This window comes from Argentina silus (assembly GCF_951799395.1).
Source record: "Argentina silus genome assembly, chromosome: 3".
NCBI lineage: Eukaryota > Metazoa > Chordata > Actinopteri > Argentiniformes > Argentinidae > Argentina > Argentina silus.
The window spans coordinates 8,216,157-8,233,605 of NC_139657.1; the positions used below are offsets into that span (position 1 = coordinate 8,216,157).

Sequence of the window (17,449 nt, forward strand, 5' to 3'; positions counted from 1 at the left end):
TTAGATGACATGGAGGGGTTTTGTAGATTAAACAGGACAGTCACTCTGGAGCTGCAGGGTCATATTGGTGAGACATTCCACATTTCAAGGGACCTGAATAGTGAAGAAACTTCCATACCCACAGTTTTTTATTTTATTTTATTTTTTTAATTGTAATATTGGCTGTGTGTCTTTGTTTGGCTGCTTGCTGCGTCTTAGGCAAGTCTCTCCTGTAAAAGAGATTGATGGGACTTTCTGTACAGAAGGTCATCTCCAACTAATTCTGAGATATGTATGATTGTGACATGTAATATCAATCAATGTCACTTTTGGATTATACATTGTGAATAGGGGATTTAGTAGATTAAACAGGATAGTCATTCAGTTTTTCTTGATGAAGGGTCAATATTGTTACATAAGCACTCAGACAAAAAGGTGCATTCAGACTGAAGGGATGTAGATTGTCAAGACACCCACATCCCCACACTGCCACCTAGTGGACTTTTATAGGTATGGGTTAGGCTTTTTGTTCAGATGGTCTAGAGTATGGCCACAATTCAAATCATTTAAGTACAGTAGCATCATTTTAATAATACATTACTCCTACACCCATGTCCCTCCCAGACTTTCACATGTTAATGAAAGTCAAATCATAATCTCTCTCTCTCTCTCTCTCTCTCCCTCTCCCTGGTAAAATAACACATTGTACATTCCTTGTCTTGTCAACTCAAAGTCCTCCCCCTCAGAATGAAACTATGGGGCGGAGACAAGAACAGCTACAAAAACAGAAGTAAAGTGAACGTTGGTATTTTTCCAGGACAGACCTGTGAGCAGAGGGATATAACCAACACAGACAGGGACACATGGTGAGTACTCTAGGTCTACTGTAACTCACCATGCTGGAGGAGAAGGAAATAACTCTTGACTTAGAGCAGAGGCTTATACTGTCACAAACAATACAGTGGAACTACTCCCCTAGTGAAGTAGTAAACACTAGTAAAGCATTCAAAGTGACATGGTTTAGATTTAAAAAAAAAAAAAAAAAAAAGGTATGACTGCATCATAATGTCCGTCAGTTGAAAATAAATCTTCTAGATTTGCATAACATATAATGATATATTATGAATACATTATTATCTCATCATCACATAGCTACTTTCTGTTTCCCCAGGAAGTCAGTTATGACAGGGTAAACTGACTCCAACCTACGGTTTCTCAGTCTGAATATTTTTCATTATTGTCATTGTTATTGTTATTATAATATTATGTCATTTGGTGTTCAATCCAGCGCTTTCCTTACAGACCCATTTCGAACGGTCTTGTGACTAAATGTCACAGGAGGGCTCCTAAAAACTCTGAGCCGTTATACTCTAGGGACTCATCTTGAAAGGTACCATGAGTGCCAAAACACATGTGCTGCTATTCAACAAAGCGCCATGACAACAAAATAATAGACTTGAGCACAAGCATTGTGCAGAACAGTAGAGGTTTTATTGGCACTCATGAAACCTGCTGAAGCACGTGCAAGGCATTTTAAAGTGGATCCATGAAGATCCTGAGCTGGTTGGGACACTATGCAGGGCTAAAGTGAATGCATATTGAGTAGCATGCTCAAGTTGATGGATGTGTGTTTATTGATAGCTGACATGACTAAAACTCATAGAAACTTTTACCTCATTAGTAAAAGTAAGAAGCCAAAATTGAGATATCATACTAGTTGTGTCCATACCTTTATATATGAATTCTATTGTATTGCATTAATTATTACATTACTGTATAATGCATAATGTGTGGTTTACCTGCTGTAATTGCATCTTAGAGGGTGCTCTCTAACATAAGTTATATATACACTCACCGGCCACTTTATTAGGTACACCTTGCTAGTACTGGGTTGGACCCCCTTTTGTAGCCCATCTGCTTCAAGTTTCAACGTGTTGTGCGTTCAGAGATGGTCTTCTGCATACCTTGGTTGTAACGAGTGGTTATTTGAGTTACTGTTGCCTTTCTATCATCTCAAACCAGTTTGGCCATTCTCCTCTGACCTCTGGCATCAACAAGGCATTTTCGCCCAGAGAACTGCCGCTCACTGGATATTTTCTCTTTTTCTCTATAAACCCTAGAGACGGTTGTGCGTGAAAATCCCAGTAGATCAGCAGTTTCTGAAATACTCAGACCAGCCCGTCTGGCACCAACAACCATGCCACGTTCAAAGTCACTTAAATCACCTTTCTTCCCCATTCTGATGCTCGGATTGAACTTCAGTAGGCCGTCTTGACAATGTCTACATGTCTAAATGCATTGAGTTGCTGCCATGTGATTGGCTGATTAGATATTTGCGTTACCGAGCAGTTGAACAGGTATACCTAATAAAGTGGCCGGTGAGTGTATATATATATATATGTCTTATATATTTGATTGAGATCTGGTGACTGTGGAGGCCATTGGAGTACAGTGAACTCATTGTCATGTTCAAGAAACCAGTTTGAGATGATGTGAGCTTTGTGACATGGCGCGTTATCCTGCTGGAAGTAGCCATCAGAAGATGGGTACACTGTTCCTCTGCTTCTGTGTCTGATTGCTAATATTTTCTAAACTAGCTTTTGCGACACAACAATACTCTTGTCGATAGTTGGCTTTATTCACAGTTGAAAAAACTTTGCAACATCGCCTTTGAGTGTGGGTTACTTTTAAGCAATTGTGGTTTTTCTAATCACGGTATATGATCATGAAAATTCGATAAGATTGTCAAAATTACTTTTTTCTCCAATTGTTTCTTTATTTCTATATCATATTCTATGTTTTTGTGACTTTAACATGTTTTGTTTTCGTAGTGACAGATGGCGGTGTCCAGAAGCCTGTCGTCAGTGTTGATTAATGACTCATGTCTGGACCCAAAATGGGAACCAATTGGCTCAGGAGGTTTTGGAGATGTCTACAAGACCAGACATATTGACTTGGGATTTGACGTGGCCATCAAGATTCTCAAGAATGGGTAAATTGTGCCATTTGATTAGAATTTCTCTGGTACATAACAATTTGCAGAAACTGCGTTAAATGAGACAATATAATGGCTTATCCATAAAGGTCCAGATTTGAGCTTTAAAATGGCAATTATAAATCAGTAGCGATCAAGGTATTAGATCACATGATCAAGAATGTTTAGTCAAGGCCAAACAAATCGCTTACTGAAATCTGGGCGAGCACTGGCCTTTACATACCTATTTTACGTTTAGGTTGTTTAAAATTGTTTGTGCATTTTAAAACTAAAATAAAAAAGGTACTGTAGCATAGATTTTCACATGTTTAGTGTGGCCAAAGAGGGCAGAAAAGTGCAAAATGACATGATTCACCTTTAACCAAGGTCAACACCTTTAACCAAGGTCAACACCTTTAACCAAGGTCAACCATTCACCTTTAACCAAGGTCAACACCTTTAACCAAGGTCAACACCTTTAACCAAGGTCAACCATTGAAACGTATCGTATGATCTCCTTCCTTTTATTATTCCCTCACCCCTCCCCTCCCAAATCCACCCTTGCCTTTCCTCAGCTCACTGAATAAGGAGGCCGATTGGATGCGTCTGGCTTCAAGCCCTGATGTGCTAAGAATTCTGGGGGTGTACAGCGACTCCAACAGGCAGGGTCTGGTGATGGAGTTCATGGAGAGGGGGTCACTCTATTCCCTTCTTGAAACTCAGTCAGGACCCCCACCCTGGCCCCTGGCTTTCCGTCTGGCCCACCAGATCGCGTTGGGCATGAACTACCTCCATTGCCTCGTCCCGCCACTACTGCATCATGACCTGAAGCCCCAGAATGTGATGCTAGACAAAGACCTCAACGCCAAGGCAAGTCACTGGCTCTAGATCTGACGACTTGCATAAAGGTTGATGCTATCACTCAATGCTATGACCACAAACGTTATTTTGTGAATGCCATGAATGAGATGTCACGTCATCTTTATGCACGTTCGCCATTGGCGATGAGAGACGTCTGCAATTTACAATAATGCAGTTGTATTTTGTTACACTTCAAAACAACTTGTGTGAATACGCCTTTACATGTGTATAATGGTTAGGACTGGTAAAGGTTACTGCTTTCACAACAGCAACTCTCTCTTTCTCTCTTTCTCCCTTTCTAGCTTACTGATTTTGGCATGTCCATGATATCCTGCAGTGTTTTGGGGGTGAAAAGAGAGCACACTGAGCTGATTGGGGGCACAGTGAGCTATATGCCCCCTGAGGCTTTTGATGTGTCATACAAGCCCACTCGCGCCTCTGATGTCTACAGGTACACCACATAGTGATACTAGATATACCCTAGAGACACTTTCAGATATAGAGACAGTTTCAGATATACCGTAGAGGACGTTTCAGATATAGAGACACTTTCAGATATAGAGACAGTTTCAGATATACCGTAGAGGACGCTTCAGATATAGAGACACTTTCAGATATAGAGACAGTAGAAGAGCATGACTTTATTTTCAGTTATTTCTCTTTCAGTTACGGCATACTTCTGTGGTCCCTTGTGACCGGTGAATGCCCATATCCTCGTGAGTTACTATTGAAATGTTATCACCATACACTCACCTTCCCCTAAATATTGACCCTCCATGGCTAACCTCACATTAGTACCCCTCCTCACTTAGTACCCCTCTTCCCACCTCCCTCTGTACCATCTGGCTCTCCTTTAGATGCCCAATCCAGTTTGGTGGCATTCAGAATCCCCCAAGGGGACAGGCCCCCCCTGGAGAAAGTGGACCGAGGGAAGACAGATGGGCTGGGGGAGCTGGTGGACCTCATGGTGAGATGCTGGGATGAAAAGCCCACCAAGAGACCCTCCTTCAAAGGTGAGACTAGGATTTTGTGGGGAATAGTTGCCTTTGACGTAGTCCTATGATATTGCTTCTGACGATTCAGTGTTGTTTCTCATATTTGTTGTTGCTTGGTTCTCTTTCTGTTTGATTTTCAGACTGTCTTACTGTGACCGACAAAGTGTTTGGGAAGTACAAGCTGAAAATACATGATGCTGTCTGCCACGTGCAGAAAAAACTGGTACTGAGCAGAACACTCTGATTCATGCAGTAGCATCAAGTGCACCATTTCAACACAGTAACTGAACAACAATGTATCTCTGACACTCTATTATTTCAGTCTCTCTATTTAGCTTGATCTGATTTCCAGGATTTGGGAGAGAATGAGGATTCTGGAGGAGAATATGTAACATCCGGTGTCAATGCCCACCATGTATCCAGCAGTTACGTGCTACCTGGTACAGCTCTTTATAACTGCTACTATTACCATTACACTCCCTGACAGAGATTAAGCCAAGTCCTGAGCAGAATCACACTTCCAATAGAGACTCTCCATGTTGATGTTTTTTGGTCAAGGAGTAGTCTTAAAGGGATCCTTTACTGTACTTCACTTTCAGAATGTAAGATGTTACAGTAAGTAACAGATCAAAGAAAGTGACATGGTGAGTCATGTGACATCAATTAACCACTGTTTTGTTCCTAGCTTCAGAGAGAGCTGTGCATGTTGTCAAAACTTACTTGATCTATTTTATACCAAGGAATTATATAAATTTCTGGAAATCTGGTTCAATGGCACTTCAGTTCTGGAATATCAGATCCCTGGTCAGCTTTCCTAAATGCCTACTTGACTAAAAAACATCTTCATGGAAAGTCTCCATTAAAAGTGTATTATTTTCCAGGATTTGACCTAATCTCTCTCTCATGGTTCAAATACTTAATCAATAAATTAATATGAATTGCAGATCCAGATTAAATATGTTCACCTTCCCACAGCACACTCACAAGACCAAATGGATACCTCCAATAATGTGGCGGCTGGACCTCTCCCAACAATGGTAAGGGTATTTGGCCTTTGATTCAAGCATCTTGAGAATGCACAGAATATTGTAATAGAACCAGTTTTCATATGTCTGAGACCTGAACAGTTGTATTCACCCCCCAAGCAAATGCCTATGCTTTAGCTGAGTGGGGCGGGTGTTTTAACAAGACCCAGGTTCAGGTTTAGATTGCACTAAGGCATTTTAGTATACTGTAGTCTGCTCAAGAGTTAAAGCATGCTATTGTTATGACGATGAAGTGACAAATGTACACTAAAATATTTGACTCTCTATTTAGGATACAGTTGATGGCTTGAACTCCGAACCAAAACCGAAATTCGAAGGTAAAATACAATGATGTCCCTTGTGACCACAGTGACTCCCTCCCATCTTATACACGTGCTGCTCCCCCAATGACATACAGGGAACATCCTCAGCCTATTACATTTACATTTTTACATTTATGGCATTTAGCAGACGCCTTTATCCAAAGCGACTTACAACAAATACATGTGTTTAAGTAAGTGAATCATCTATCCATCAGTCATCATAAGATAAGTAATCAATGCTCAGACCAGGGGCCATAGGCAGTCACAATGCTAGAAAATACACAAGCTACCAACAGCACACTGACTTCAAACGAGATTAAACCAAGTTACTTAGACTGGAGAACAGGCTTCACCACTCACTCAATCCCAAATGTATTGAGCTATTACGACACACTACAACACACTACTATTGTTTTCACCACCGTTGAAGAAATGTGCCAAGCTCAAATAGTCCACATTAATTGTTGTTGAATGTTGAATAAGATCAGTAAACATTTTAGTTTGGACATGTACATTTACTTTGGACAATGAACATTTTGTTCGGAGAATGAAAACTAAACAGTAAACTTTGCACCTTCACTCCTGTTAAATTTGATTCACTTAAACTCTCAGAAAAAGGGTTTTAAAAAGGTTCTTTTGCTGTACCTGTGAAAGAATCCTTTGAAGAACACTCATGGGTTCTAAAAGGGTTCTACATGGAACCCAAAAGGGTTCTTCAAAGGGTTCTCCCACAGGGACAACCAAATAACCTTGTATGGTTTGAGGTAGCACCTTTATTCCTATACAGAGCAACATTAGAATGAGCTCACTTGGTGTTTACAACTCTTTGTTTTACCTGTTTCCTAGGTGTCCAGTTTGTGGAAAATAATTGGCATTTGCTGGTTCAAAAGGTTAACATGGTAATGGCCATAGCAGACGACATGGGGAACATGATCCATCCTGAGTTGTACGCTGAGATTGAAGCTGCCTCGACCAGCCAGGCTAGGATGAGGGTGTTGTTTAAAGCTGTACGCTCAACAAAAAAGGTGAAATCAGCCTTTTACAGTGCTCTCAAAAAGCATGAGCCTGACCTGATAGACGAACTGGGTAAGATCTTAGCAAACTGTAACCAGGATGCATATCCAAGTTATACATAGTGATGTCCCTGCTTTGGTATATATTATTAACCTATAAATCTCACTCCTTGTCTTCCATCAGAAGACTAATCCCTGACGACGACGATCGAGACAGCCATCATTCACTTACTCCAAGCAAGAAGACAGGCCCTCCTCTCTTGACAACGAGTTTCAGTATACAGTACCACACAAATATCTGCCTTGTGAGTGTAACAGCGAAGCACTGTACATTTTGACTTTACATGACTTACTAAGTAAAAATGTTTTACTTACTTTACGTACTTAATCAGGGGAAGCTGCAATGATCTTAACACTGTGTTTGTTATCATGTTGCAAGGATATTTATTCAACTTGATTTATCATTGTGCCTGAGAAAAAAACATACCATAAAACGCTTCCATTCAATAAAAAAAAAAAGGGGAACGACTCCATTCTACAGCTATTTCCAAACCCTTATGGCTTCTATACTGTAACGTATCCATCTATTTCAGGCATGTTTTGCAGGGTTGTCAGAGCATCAGTGAGAGATGCACAGCTGTGTGTGTCATTGTTAAAGGGAGGGGTGATGACAGGGTGGTGGTGGTGGGGGGTGGGGGGGGGGGGGCTATGTGCACTGGAGCATTGCTCTGGGTAGCTTGTCTTCTAGGCTCTTAACAGCCTCCCAGTCTCCCAATCAAAGTCTCCCGGTCTCACCCAGGCTCTGAGGGACAGCCTTTCAGGCTCATAGTGACCCAGGCTTATAGTTAGAGCCTCTTGCAGCCTTCCTAGACAAGAAGTGGAAAAGGGTGTCCTAGCCCAAAGATGTTGGGGGGAGGGAGGGAGGGAGGGAGGGAAGGGATCTGTTGGTAGCAGACACAACAACTGATGACCTGGGTAGACAGAGCAAGAGTAGTTAAAAGCTACCGGTAGACAGAGACAGAGAGCAAGATAGAGGGGGAGAGGAGAGAGAGAAAGACAAAGAGAGAGAGAGAGAGAGAGAGAGAGAGAGAGACTGGGTAAGTGGGTAAGAGGCTTTTCTGCTTCAATCCTTCAGTAGGTGTCACAAGCAGTCAGTCACCTGCAGATGATGGTGTCCAGGGCGTCCCTAGCAACGCAGTCAGCCTCAGTCATTGTGGTCAGTAGAACAACATGGAACATGTTGACAGTGGAACTTTCACCAGAATCCAAATAGAATCATAGAAACAGTTTCTCAAACATTGCATCCCATAATTGACAGTTACTGCAACCTGATACCAAAAGGTACCATGAGTGTTTTACTTGAGAGAGCACATTTTCAATTGCTCGCTCAACCCACATTTTCAATTGCTCTCCCAAATTTTGACAATTGCTTGACAATGATTTTACACATAGCAGTAACAACCTGCATTTTAAGTACAGATTACATACATGAAAACAAGTTCACCTAGAGCATGTCCTTTGGCTGGGCCAAATTGTTAACACCTTAACAGTCTCACAAGCCCTGGGTTGAAAATGGAAGAACAGGCAGCCTGCCAAAACTGGCTAATCTCACATAAACACTCCTTACCTGAATGTTTATAAAGATACCCTAGTAAGTGCTAAGGAGATGATTTGATACACAGCTCGAAAAAAGAACCACAAACAACATCTGAGACCTGTTGCCAGCAAGAACAATAGTTGTTGTGTGACCTCTTCCCAAACACACACACACACACACACACACACACACACACACACACACACACACACACACACACACACACACGCGCGCTAACCCCTGCGGGAAAGAGTCTTACGTCAAATGGTATCCTGGGATTTGACTTTGTTTTGTCATTTATGGTCCATCTTGCAAATCATGAACAGCACATGCACGAACACTCACACACACACACACACGCACACACACACACACACACACACACACACACACACACACACACACACACACACACACACACACACACACACACACACAAACAATCACCACCTCACCATGGCGATACTGAGTGGGGAAATTGTGTGAAAGTCATCTCCATCCCAAAACACTACCTCCCATTACTCCTCCCCCCGAACTGCTTTCCTCACTCTCTCTATTCTCCCGCCCCACTCCCTCACTCCACTCAGTCTGCCCCCCCCCTCCACCCCCCCTTGCTTTAATTCCCCCTATCCTCTTTGAGAGAGTGACGTCTGCTACTGTCAGAAACAGAGTTAAGCTCAGAGCCAGGAGAGGAGAGTGGAGAAGAGAGAGAGAGGCTCCTAGCCTCAGGAATAAGCAGCTCTTTATCTCCCAAAGCCTCCTCTACTTCAACTACCACAGCTTCCCAAGGCCTCCAGGGGGGTGCCTCAACCTCTCAGACCCCTTCTCCTCACCTCCTGTTGGGGCTTACAGCTCCTGCCTGGCACCGGGGGGCATCCAGGGGACACTCACTCAGACTCACCCAGACCCAGGATCCTCATCTCCTACAGGGATCTACTAGCTCTCTCTCCCCCTGTGTGGAAGGAACACGGGAGCTTCTGCCCTCAGGCCTCTAATTGGACCAGGAGGGTGTCTAGGGTGGAAGCCAGGGAAACACCAGAGAAACACATCAGGGTCATACACACACTGATTTGGTGAAGAGATTTTCTGTTGTTGTGTTTTATCGCTGATTTGAGAGGAATACCGACCTGCTTAATCAGTGATGTGGATTTTGTCACAAGACATATCACAAACACACAGACAGGGGAAGTTGTCTGTTTCTGTGGCGTCTCTCGAGTGTGTTTGAGCGAAACGTTCGGTGTGTGTGTGTGTGTGTGTGTCTGTGTCATTGTCTGAGACATCGGGTGTGTGTTTGAATTTGATAAAGTTCTAAAGTGTGAAGCACTGAGTGAGTCTGTGTGTGTGTGTGTGTGTGTGTGTGAGGAGTGGGAAACGTCAGCGGTGCGTGTTTTGTTTTTTTACGCGTGTGTGGGTCTGTGGCGGCGGTGACCGTGGAGGCTGTAACCCTGGATTTCCCGGAGATGGAAGGTCATGGTTATGACCGCTTTGGGGAGGGTGAGCGGGACACCTACCAGATCGACTACCGGAGGATCGTAGGGGACACGGAGCCCGCTCGGCCACGCCTCTCACCCCGCGACGGGGAACACCCCCACCCCTACGCCAACACCAACCCCCACGGACACGGACACGAGACCGCCGCTCAGAGATACAGCGCCACGCGCATCCAGGCCGGATATGAACCAGAGAGGTCAGTATCTCAACATACACACTACACTCTTTACATACTACAAACATACCTACATACATACATACACACACACACACACACACACACACACACACACACAACTACCGACCGACCAACCGACCTACCTACCTACCTACCTACCTACATACATACATACATACATACATACTACACACATACAGAGGTACAGCAGTATGCATGTTCCACGTATATACACATTCTGTCTATACAGAATATATATACACAGAGGTCATTCTCAAAGTCCCCACTGCAGACTTAACAGTGCTGCACACTTCTGCACGCCTCACGTCACAGAGTGCAGAGATGCACGCCACACAGAGAGACACAAGTAAACCACTCTAAGCTGTAGGCTAGGCATGTGACACTGAGCTGCGCCGCTTCTCACACAGGCACAGAGCAGAGACCGGCTAACTCCTATGCATGTTCATGTTGACATCTACGGTCGAGACAAGCTCTCATGTCAGGAGGTGCATGGTGCCCAACTCTGGTTCTCAAGGTTTGCTGCTCGTAATTATTTTCTCCCTGTTTCAAATGGGAATTGGGCTAGAGTCCTGTTGTGTCGTCCCCCAAGGGGAATCAGAGGGCACATATTCTCTCCAAGGTTATAAACAGGCGAGATTTGAAAAACAAGTTCAAACACATTTCCAGGCACGCCCTTCTGTTCTGATAGTTAGTGCGACCCTGTCCACACTGATTTGCCTGGTCACTTGCAAGACAGGAAGGGTTGGGAAAACAGTCACAATGCAGTCACACTTGTCTTCAATACAGTATGAATAGCCCTAAGAGTAGTGACCCTCTGCAAGGCCCCCCATAGCCTTGGCATTTTCTTTAATTGTAAGTAAAGGTTCTGTATCTATTTTCCTCAACAGACACTAGAAATGAGCATTTGAAAGCTCCCAACCCCCCTCATGTCCAGCTGACTCCTATACCGTTGTGTCCAATGATCACAGTACTCCAGTTCTCTTGGGAAAGTGTCAATAGCCCACTGTAAAACCTCTTGATTGATCCCAGAACCATGTCCATGTACCACATAACCATGTTCAACCATGTTCCCTTTGAGAAGGTGGAAACGATTCTTGGGTGATCATCTTCACATGAAAACAGTCTGAAGCAAAATCAAGGCATTGATACCCCTCTAGACCTGACTGAACTTATGAATTACCGGCCCCGCCAAGTGTTTGAATGAACTAGCGTCAAGTTGCTAAACAACCCATATCCTGCAAGTCGTTTATGCATTCTAGTGACGTTGGCTTAGCGCTTTAAAAAGCCCAGTGATCTGCTACCTGGACACGGTGATGTAACCAAATCCTCTTAAATGCTGTACGGTCGTCACAGACTCAGACTCTTTCCATTGACATGGCTGAGCTCTTGTAAGTCAGCCAGCATTTCCAGTCTGCAGAGCCAACAAGGCCATCGAGTGTGTGTGTGTGTGTGTGTGTGTGTGTGTGTGTGTGTGTGTGTGTGTGTACGTGTGTGTTTGTCTGCTCAGTGAAATGCTCTTCTCAAAAAATAATTTCTGCTACTGCTAGTTCAACTTGTAGTGATCATCGATATCATTCCATAGACGCAGTTTGTCCTCATTGAAAAAAGCTAGTTAGCTACATACTGTATTTTATTAATACAGAGTAAATAACTAACTGCAGCAAAGCAATAATAATAATAATAATAATAACAATAACAACAACAACAACAACAACAACAATAATAATAATATTGCATTTATTTTGTATATTGCTTTTCTCAATACTCAAATACACGACATTCCATGGAGAGAACAAGCATAGATAGATCAATAAAAAGTCAAACAAAAGCACAGTCAGTGAAAACAACAATACAAAAAGATTAAAATCATGTTTAAAAATATGGGTTTTGAGGGATTGTTTGAAGGAGGAGAGTCAGTAGAGACAATATAAAAAAAACACAACAGCAGGTGGAATAGAAACTGGAGCTGCCAGAAATCACTGTCCTTTAAATGAATTTGTTGTACAAATGTATTTGTTGTAAGTCAGTTTGGATAAAGGCGTCTGCTAAATGCCATCAATGTAAATGTAAAAATAAATGGATTTGGTCAAACATGAAACCACCAAACTGCAAAATAGGGCAGAGTTGAGGCAGAGTCATCTGAGCATACAGATCAACGACTCCCACGCGTGCTAAACAGCCATTCAGATGAAATGTGAGCATGAACATGATGAAGGATTAGGATTACACCACATCACTGTATTTCTAATCTGCTGTTAAAACAACAAATCCTGCATTAAAGACCTAGTAGTCTGGCCATAAAAAAAAGGTTAGCTGTGTGTAAATCGTATGGAGAGGCATGGAGAGGATTCAGTGGCTAAAAGTCATATTCAGCTCAACCAGATTCTCCTCCAAACGGATTCTCCTCCACGTGTTGCTCTTTCTATGCAGTAGTATATGACCACAAAAACATGTCTTTATCTCCATGCGGGACAAGTAAAGAGGCTTTGCCTCCCACCGCTTACAGACAGATAGTATGATATTGGAGGAGAGCATGTCCACATCAATAACTGTGTGTGCCGTGTGGGTGTGTGTGTGTGTGTGTCTGTGTATGTCTGTGTGTGTGTGTGTCTGTATGTGTGTGTCTGTGTGTGTGTGTGTGTGTATGTCTATCTGTGTGTGTGTGTGTGTGTGTGTTTGTATTCCAGCATGGCTGACTACCTGATCAGTGGAGGAACAGGGTACGTGCCCGAGGACGGACTGACGGCACAGCAGCTCTTTGCTATCGGGGACGGCCTCACGTACAAGTAAGATCTGCGGATGTGCGGGTTGGTTTGTGACGTTGATAGGATCTGCGTGATGATTCACCAGAGTGGTCGTGATAGGACGATACCTCTGTTAGAGGATTTGTTATTGGTAAGGCCGCTTTACAGGGTGATGCTCGAGTAGTACACAGGCTTGATGTGATGTAGTACACAGGCTTGATGTGATGTAGTACACAGGCTTGATGTGATGTAGTACACAGGCTTCAGCCATTCCACAGATGTAGATATCACCTACGGAGGGTTGTGTGTTTGTGTGTGTGCGTGCGTGCGTGCGTGCATACGTGCATGTGTGTGTGCGTTTGTCTGCATGTGTGCATGCGTTGTGTGTGCGTGTGTGTGTGTGTGTGTGTTATTCTAATTGAGTTGCATATGGAGGCTTTATCTCAGTCCAGTGGTTGGGAGCGTAGAAAGTTCCCTGGAGAGTGGCTGAGGAGAGCGGATGATTGGAGGAGTGTTAAGGGTGGGTGCTGGGATGAGTCTGCCCTTTAGTGATCTTTTAGTGACTCTTTCTCAGTCAGGATGTCATCCTTCTGAGGACAGACTCATGGTCACGCATGGAACGGAATGAGGAATGGTATCAAACACGCGTTACCGTTCCTCATTCCATCCCATGCATTATACGATGAGCCCGTCCTCTGATTTCTGCCTCCGCCAGCCTCCCCCTGATACTGACACTGTCCTTACCTGCTCTTTCTCTTTCTCTCTCTGCAGTGACTTTCTGATTCTGCCTGGTTTCATAGACTTCACCTCCGATGAAGTGGTGAGCACTTCTTGTTCTACTCTTTGTTTTCACTGTCACTGCTGGTAAGAATAGAGGCCTACCCACGTGATCAAGAGGAAAAGGAAACCTTGTGGTATGGCCTAGTCTACTCTACCTTCCTGAGGATGCTGCTGATGGTTTCTCTCTGTTGGCTAACTTACACTCTCTCTTAGCTCATTTACACAACAGAGAGGACCAGTTGACTGGAAAAGAGTGTGTACCTGCCCCAGCCACCCTCCCAACTGCTCTGGGCATGTTGACACAAGCTGTGACCTCCTCTGAGGCTTGGTGTGTGTGTGTGTGCGTGTGTGTGTGTGTGTGTGTGTGTGTGTGTGTGTGTGTGTGTGTTAGCATGAGTCTGGCTGCACTCCCCCTGCATCACCCCATGTGTGTGTGTGTGTGTGTGTGTGTGTGTGTGTGTGTGTGTGTGTGTGTGTGTTAGCATGAGTCTGGCTGCACCCCCCCTGCATCACCCCATTATACTCAACACTCCTTGCCAGTCCTGTCATATTTGATTGTCTATCACATTGCTTCCTCTATTCTCTCCCTACAAGAGGTGAATACCATCTCTCTGTTGTTTGGGTTTCACATTATTAACCAACTCTTGGTATACCCCCCCCCCCTCCCCCTCCATGTACTAGGAAGGGTGGCAATAATAAGCCTACAGTTGTTTTTTGTTTTTCTCCTGTGAGCTCTGCTGGGAAATCTAATTAATCTCTCACCGAGGTCACAGTTTTTTGGGGGATGGAACAGCAGGTGCTTAGTCCAAATAAACACTCGTAAACAAGCACACACACACACACACACACACACACACACACACACACACACACACACGCTCACACCCAAGCATGACCACTGCTTGTCACGCTACAAACAAATACTAATTAACATCAGCGGTTGTATTTCACCTCCACTGGCATTTGGGTATTGATCAGGAAGTAATGTTCTCTGGAACTGGGTCACTGTAACTAGTTGGTACCAAACACACTGGGTCACTGTAACTAGTTGTTACCAAACACACTGGGTCACTGTAACTAGCTGGTACCAAACACACTGGGTCACTGTATCTAGCTGGTACCAAACACACTGGGTCACTGTAACTAGTTGGTTCCAAACACACTGGGTCACTGTAACTAGTTGTTACCAAACACACTGGGTCACTGTAACTAGCTGGTACCAAACACACTGGGTCACTGTAACTAGCTGGTACCAAACACACTGGGTCACTGTAACTAGCTGGTACCAAACACACTGGGTCACTGTAACTAGCTGGTACCAAACACATTGGGTCACTGTAACTAGCTGGTACCAAACACACAGGGTCACTGTAACTAGCTGGTACCAAACACACTGGGCCACTGTAACTAGTTGGTTCCAAACACACTGGGTCACTGTAACTAGTTGGTACCAAACACACTGGGTCACTGTAACTAGCTGGTACCAAACACACTGGGTCACTGTAACTAGCTGGTACCAAACACACTGGGCCACTCTAACTAGCTGGTACCAAACACACTGGGCCACTGTAACTAGCTGGTACCAAACACATTGGGTCACTGTAACTAGCTGGTACCAAACACACTGGGCCACTGTAACTAGTTGGTACCAAACACACTGGGTCACTGTAAAGGACCTGGAGGCGCTGGTTCTGGTGAATACCAGAGAATCAAACAAGTCATTCCTCAGTTATGATTCTATATCCTCTATCACAGACCTGGGCGAGCCAGTTCTGGGTAGCCCACGAGATGGTCCAGAACAAACCAAACTTGCAAAACCAACATTCCCAGCTGCAGAATGGTCAACATTTTAAAACAAAAGTCACATGCTAGTTGTAGTGCTCCAGTCACGACATCAGCAACGTACATGAAGAACATTGAGTGACAGGTTCAGTGCGACAGTCCAAGAAACGAAAGGGTTAACACCGAATGCAGGGTGTTTAACAAGGAATGGACTTTGAAACAGTTATTTACGTGTGATTAAGTGAAATTAAGTGTCAGGTAAAGCTGTGTGCTTGGTTTGTAAGGAGGCCATCGCCGTATTCCAAGATTGCATTGTGAGCCGTCACTTCTAGAAAAAAACAAGAACATGTCACCTGAGGAGAAAGTCAGGAATTCGCAGGAGCTGCAAGCTAAAATGCTAAAACAGCCTCATCATGCATGAGATGTCCAGCAAGGTGAAGGCCTTCATAGCAAAGCTGCTCCTCCTCACACTGAGAGAGAGGATCACACACACACACACACACACACACACACACACACACACACACACACACACGCACACACACACACACACACACACCTCCCCACACTGAGAGAGAGGATTACACAGACACACACACACACACACACACACACACACACACACACACACACACACACACACACACACACACACACACACACTGAGAGAGAGGATTACACACACACACACACACACACACACACACACAGACACACACACACACACACACACACACACACACACACACACACACACACACATGCCTCACTGTTGCTTGCTGCAGTGAATTATCCTGACGATTTGCGGATTTTAAATCGGCGGAGAGTGACCCGCTTTTGATTTCGCCTGCTTTCACATTCGATGCGGACAACGCTCCCAGTCACCTGCAACTCGAGTTTATTAATCTGCAGTCTGATGCACTGCTGTCAGACCACTTCAAATCGGTGCCACTGTTGAGATTCTACTCATCTCTTAAAGAACAGTACTTTCCAAAGATGAGGAGTCTTGCTCGGAGGATGCTAGTTCATTTTGGTTCAACCTACATACGCAAACAGACATTTTTACTGATGAATTATAATAAATCCAGCTATAGATCCTCCCTCACTGATGATCAACTTGTAGCAGTGCTGGGTATAGCCACCTCAGAAAGCACACCTGACTTCACTGCTCTTGTGCAAGCCCCCCGGAAACTCAACTCCTCCCATTAGGTAGGCTACATTTTGAATGTATTAATTAATTAGTTAATTGATTCATGTATTAATTTACTTCTACTTGTGCTCAAGTGCCTTGCTGCCCCCCGCCCCCCTCTCTCTCTGCAATTAATGTGATTATTATTAGATGTGGTTTCTGTTTGAATATTTATTAATAATGTGACATTCTGGAAGTGAAATAGAATGTGTCACATTATAGTAGAACGTGAAAAAATAATTCTCAGCCCACACATGGTTTGCATTAAAAAAATAATGTGTCATGACATGGCAAATTCTTCATGTGGCCCCACATGGAAAATAGTTGCCCAGGTCTGCTCCATCATATGGATGTTGTTATTCAATACATAGCTACCTAGCTTGGTTATTACTCAGTAAATAGCTACCTAGCTTGGTTATTACTCAGTAAATAGCTACCTAGCTTGGTAGTAAATAGCTACCTAGCTTAGTTATTACTCAGTAAATAGCTACCTAACT

At 43.8% G+C, this 17,449-nt stretch overlaps 2 protein-coding genes across 7 annotated transcripts in view; both read left to right on the top strand.

Moving 5' to 3' along the window:
- The first annotated feature begins 743 nt into the window (after positions 1-743).
- On the top strand, positions 744-7,693 carry LOC310801770 (receptor-interacting serine/threonine-protein kinase 3-like). 3 transcript variants are annotated; one of them, XM_083665890.1, is made up of 12 exons: positions 744-845; positions 2,811-2,971; positions 3,529-3,823; positions 4,117-4,265; positions 4,481-4,530; positions 4,672-4,827; positions 4,950-5,032; positions 5,162-5,249; positions 5,785-5,846; positions 6,127-6,172; positions 7,004-7,243; positions 7,355-7,693. In XM_083665890.1, the coding sequence occupies exons 2-12, from the start codon at positions 2,817-2,819 to the stop codon at positions 7,360-7,362; spliced, it is 1,332 nt and encodes a 443-aa protein (XP_083522016.1). In that variant the 5' UTR covers positions 744-845; positions 2,811-2,816; the 3' UTR covers positions 7,363-7,693. The 3 variants fall into 3 exon arrangements, with proteins under 3 accessions (XP_083522016.1, XP_083522015.1, XP_083522017.1); XM_083665889.1 differs by having other exon boundaries at positions 801-845; positions 2,817-2,971; XM_083665891.1 differs by having other exon boundaries at positions 801-845; positions 2,817-2,971; positions 7,358-7,693.
- Positions 7,694-13,144: 5,451 nt separating this feature from the next.
- LOC310801766 (inosine-5'-monophosphate dehydrogenase 1a) overlaps positions 13,145-17,449 on the top strand; it is an 11,462-nt gene continuing 7,157 nt past the window's right edge. For all 4 annotated transcript variants that reach the window (XM_083665881.1, XM_083665882.1, XM_083665883.1 and 1 more), the window contains exons 1-2: positions 13,145-13,243; positions 13,973-14,021. In XM_083665881.1, coding sequence (XP_083522007.1) covers positions 13,146-13,243; positions 13,973-14,021 — 147 coding nt within the window. In that variant the 5' untranslated portion in view covers position 13,145. The remainder of the gene's footprint in view (positions 13,244-13,972; positions 14,022-17,449) is intronic.

Bases quoted from the DNA above. Each gene is read 5' to 3' on its own strand.
- LOC310801770 (XM_083665889.1), top strand. The intron at 4,266-4,480 runs GTACACCACATA...TTTCTCTTTCAG, and splicing joins CGCGCCTCTGATGTCTACAG to TTACGGCATACTTCTGTGGT. The intron at 5,033-5,161 runs GTACTGAGCAGA...TCTGATTTCCAG, and splicing joins GCCACGTGCAGAAAAAACTG to GATTTGGGAGAGAATGAGGA.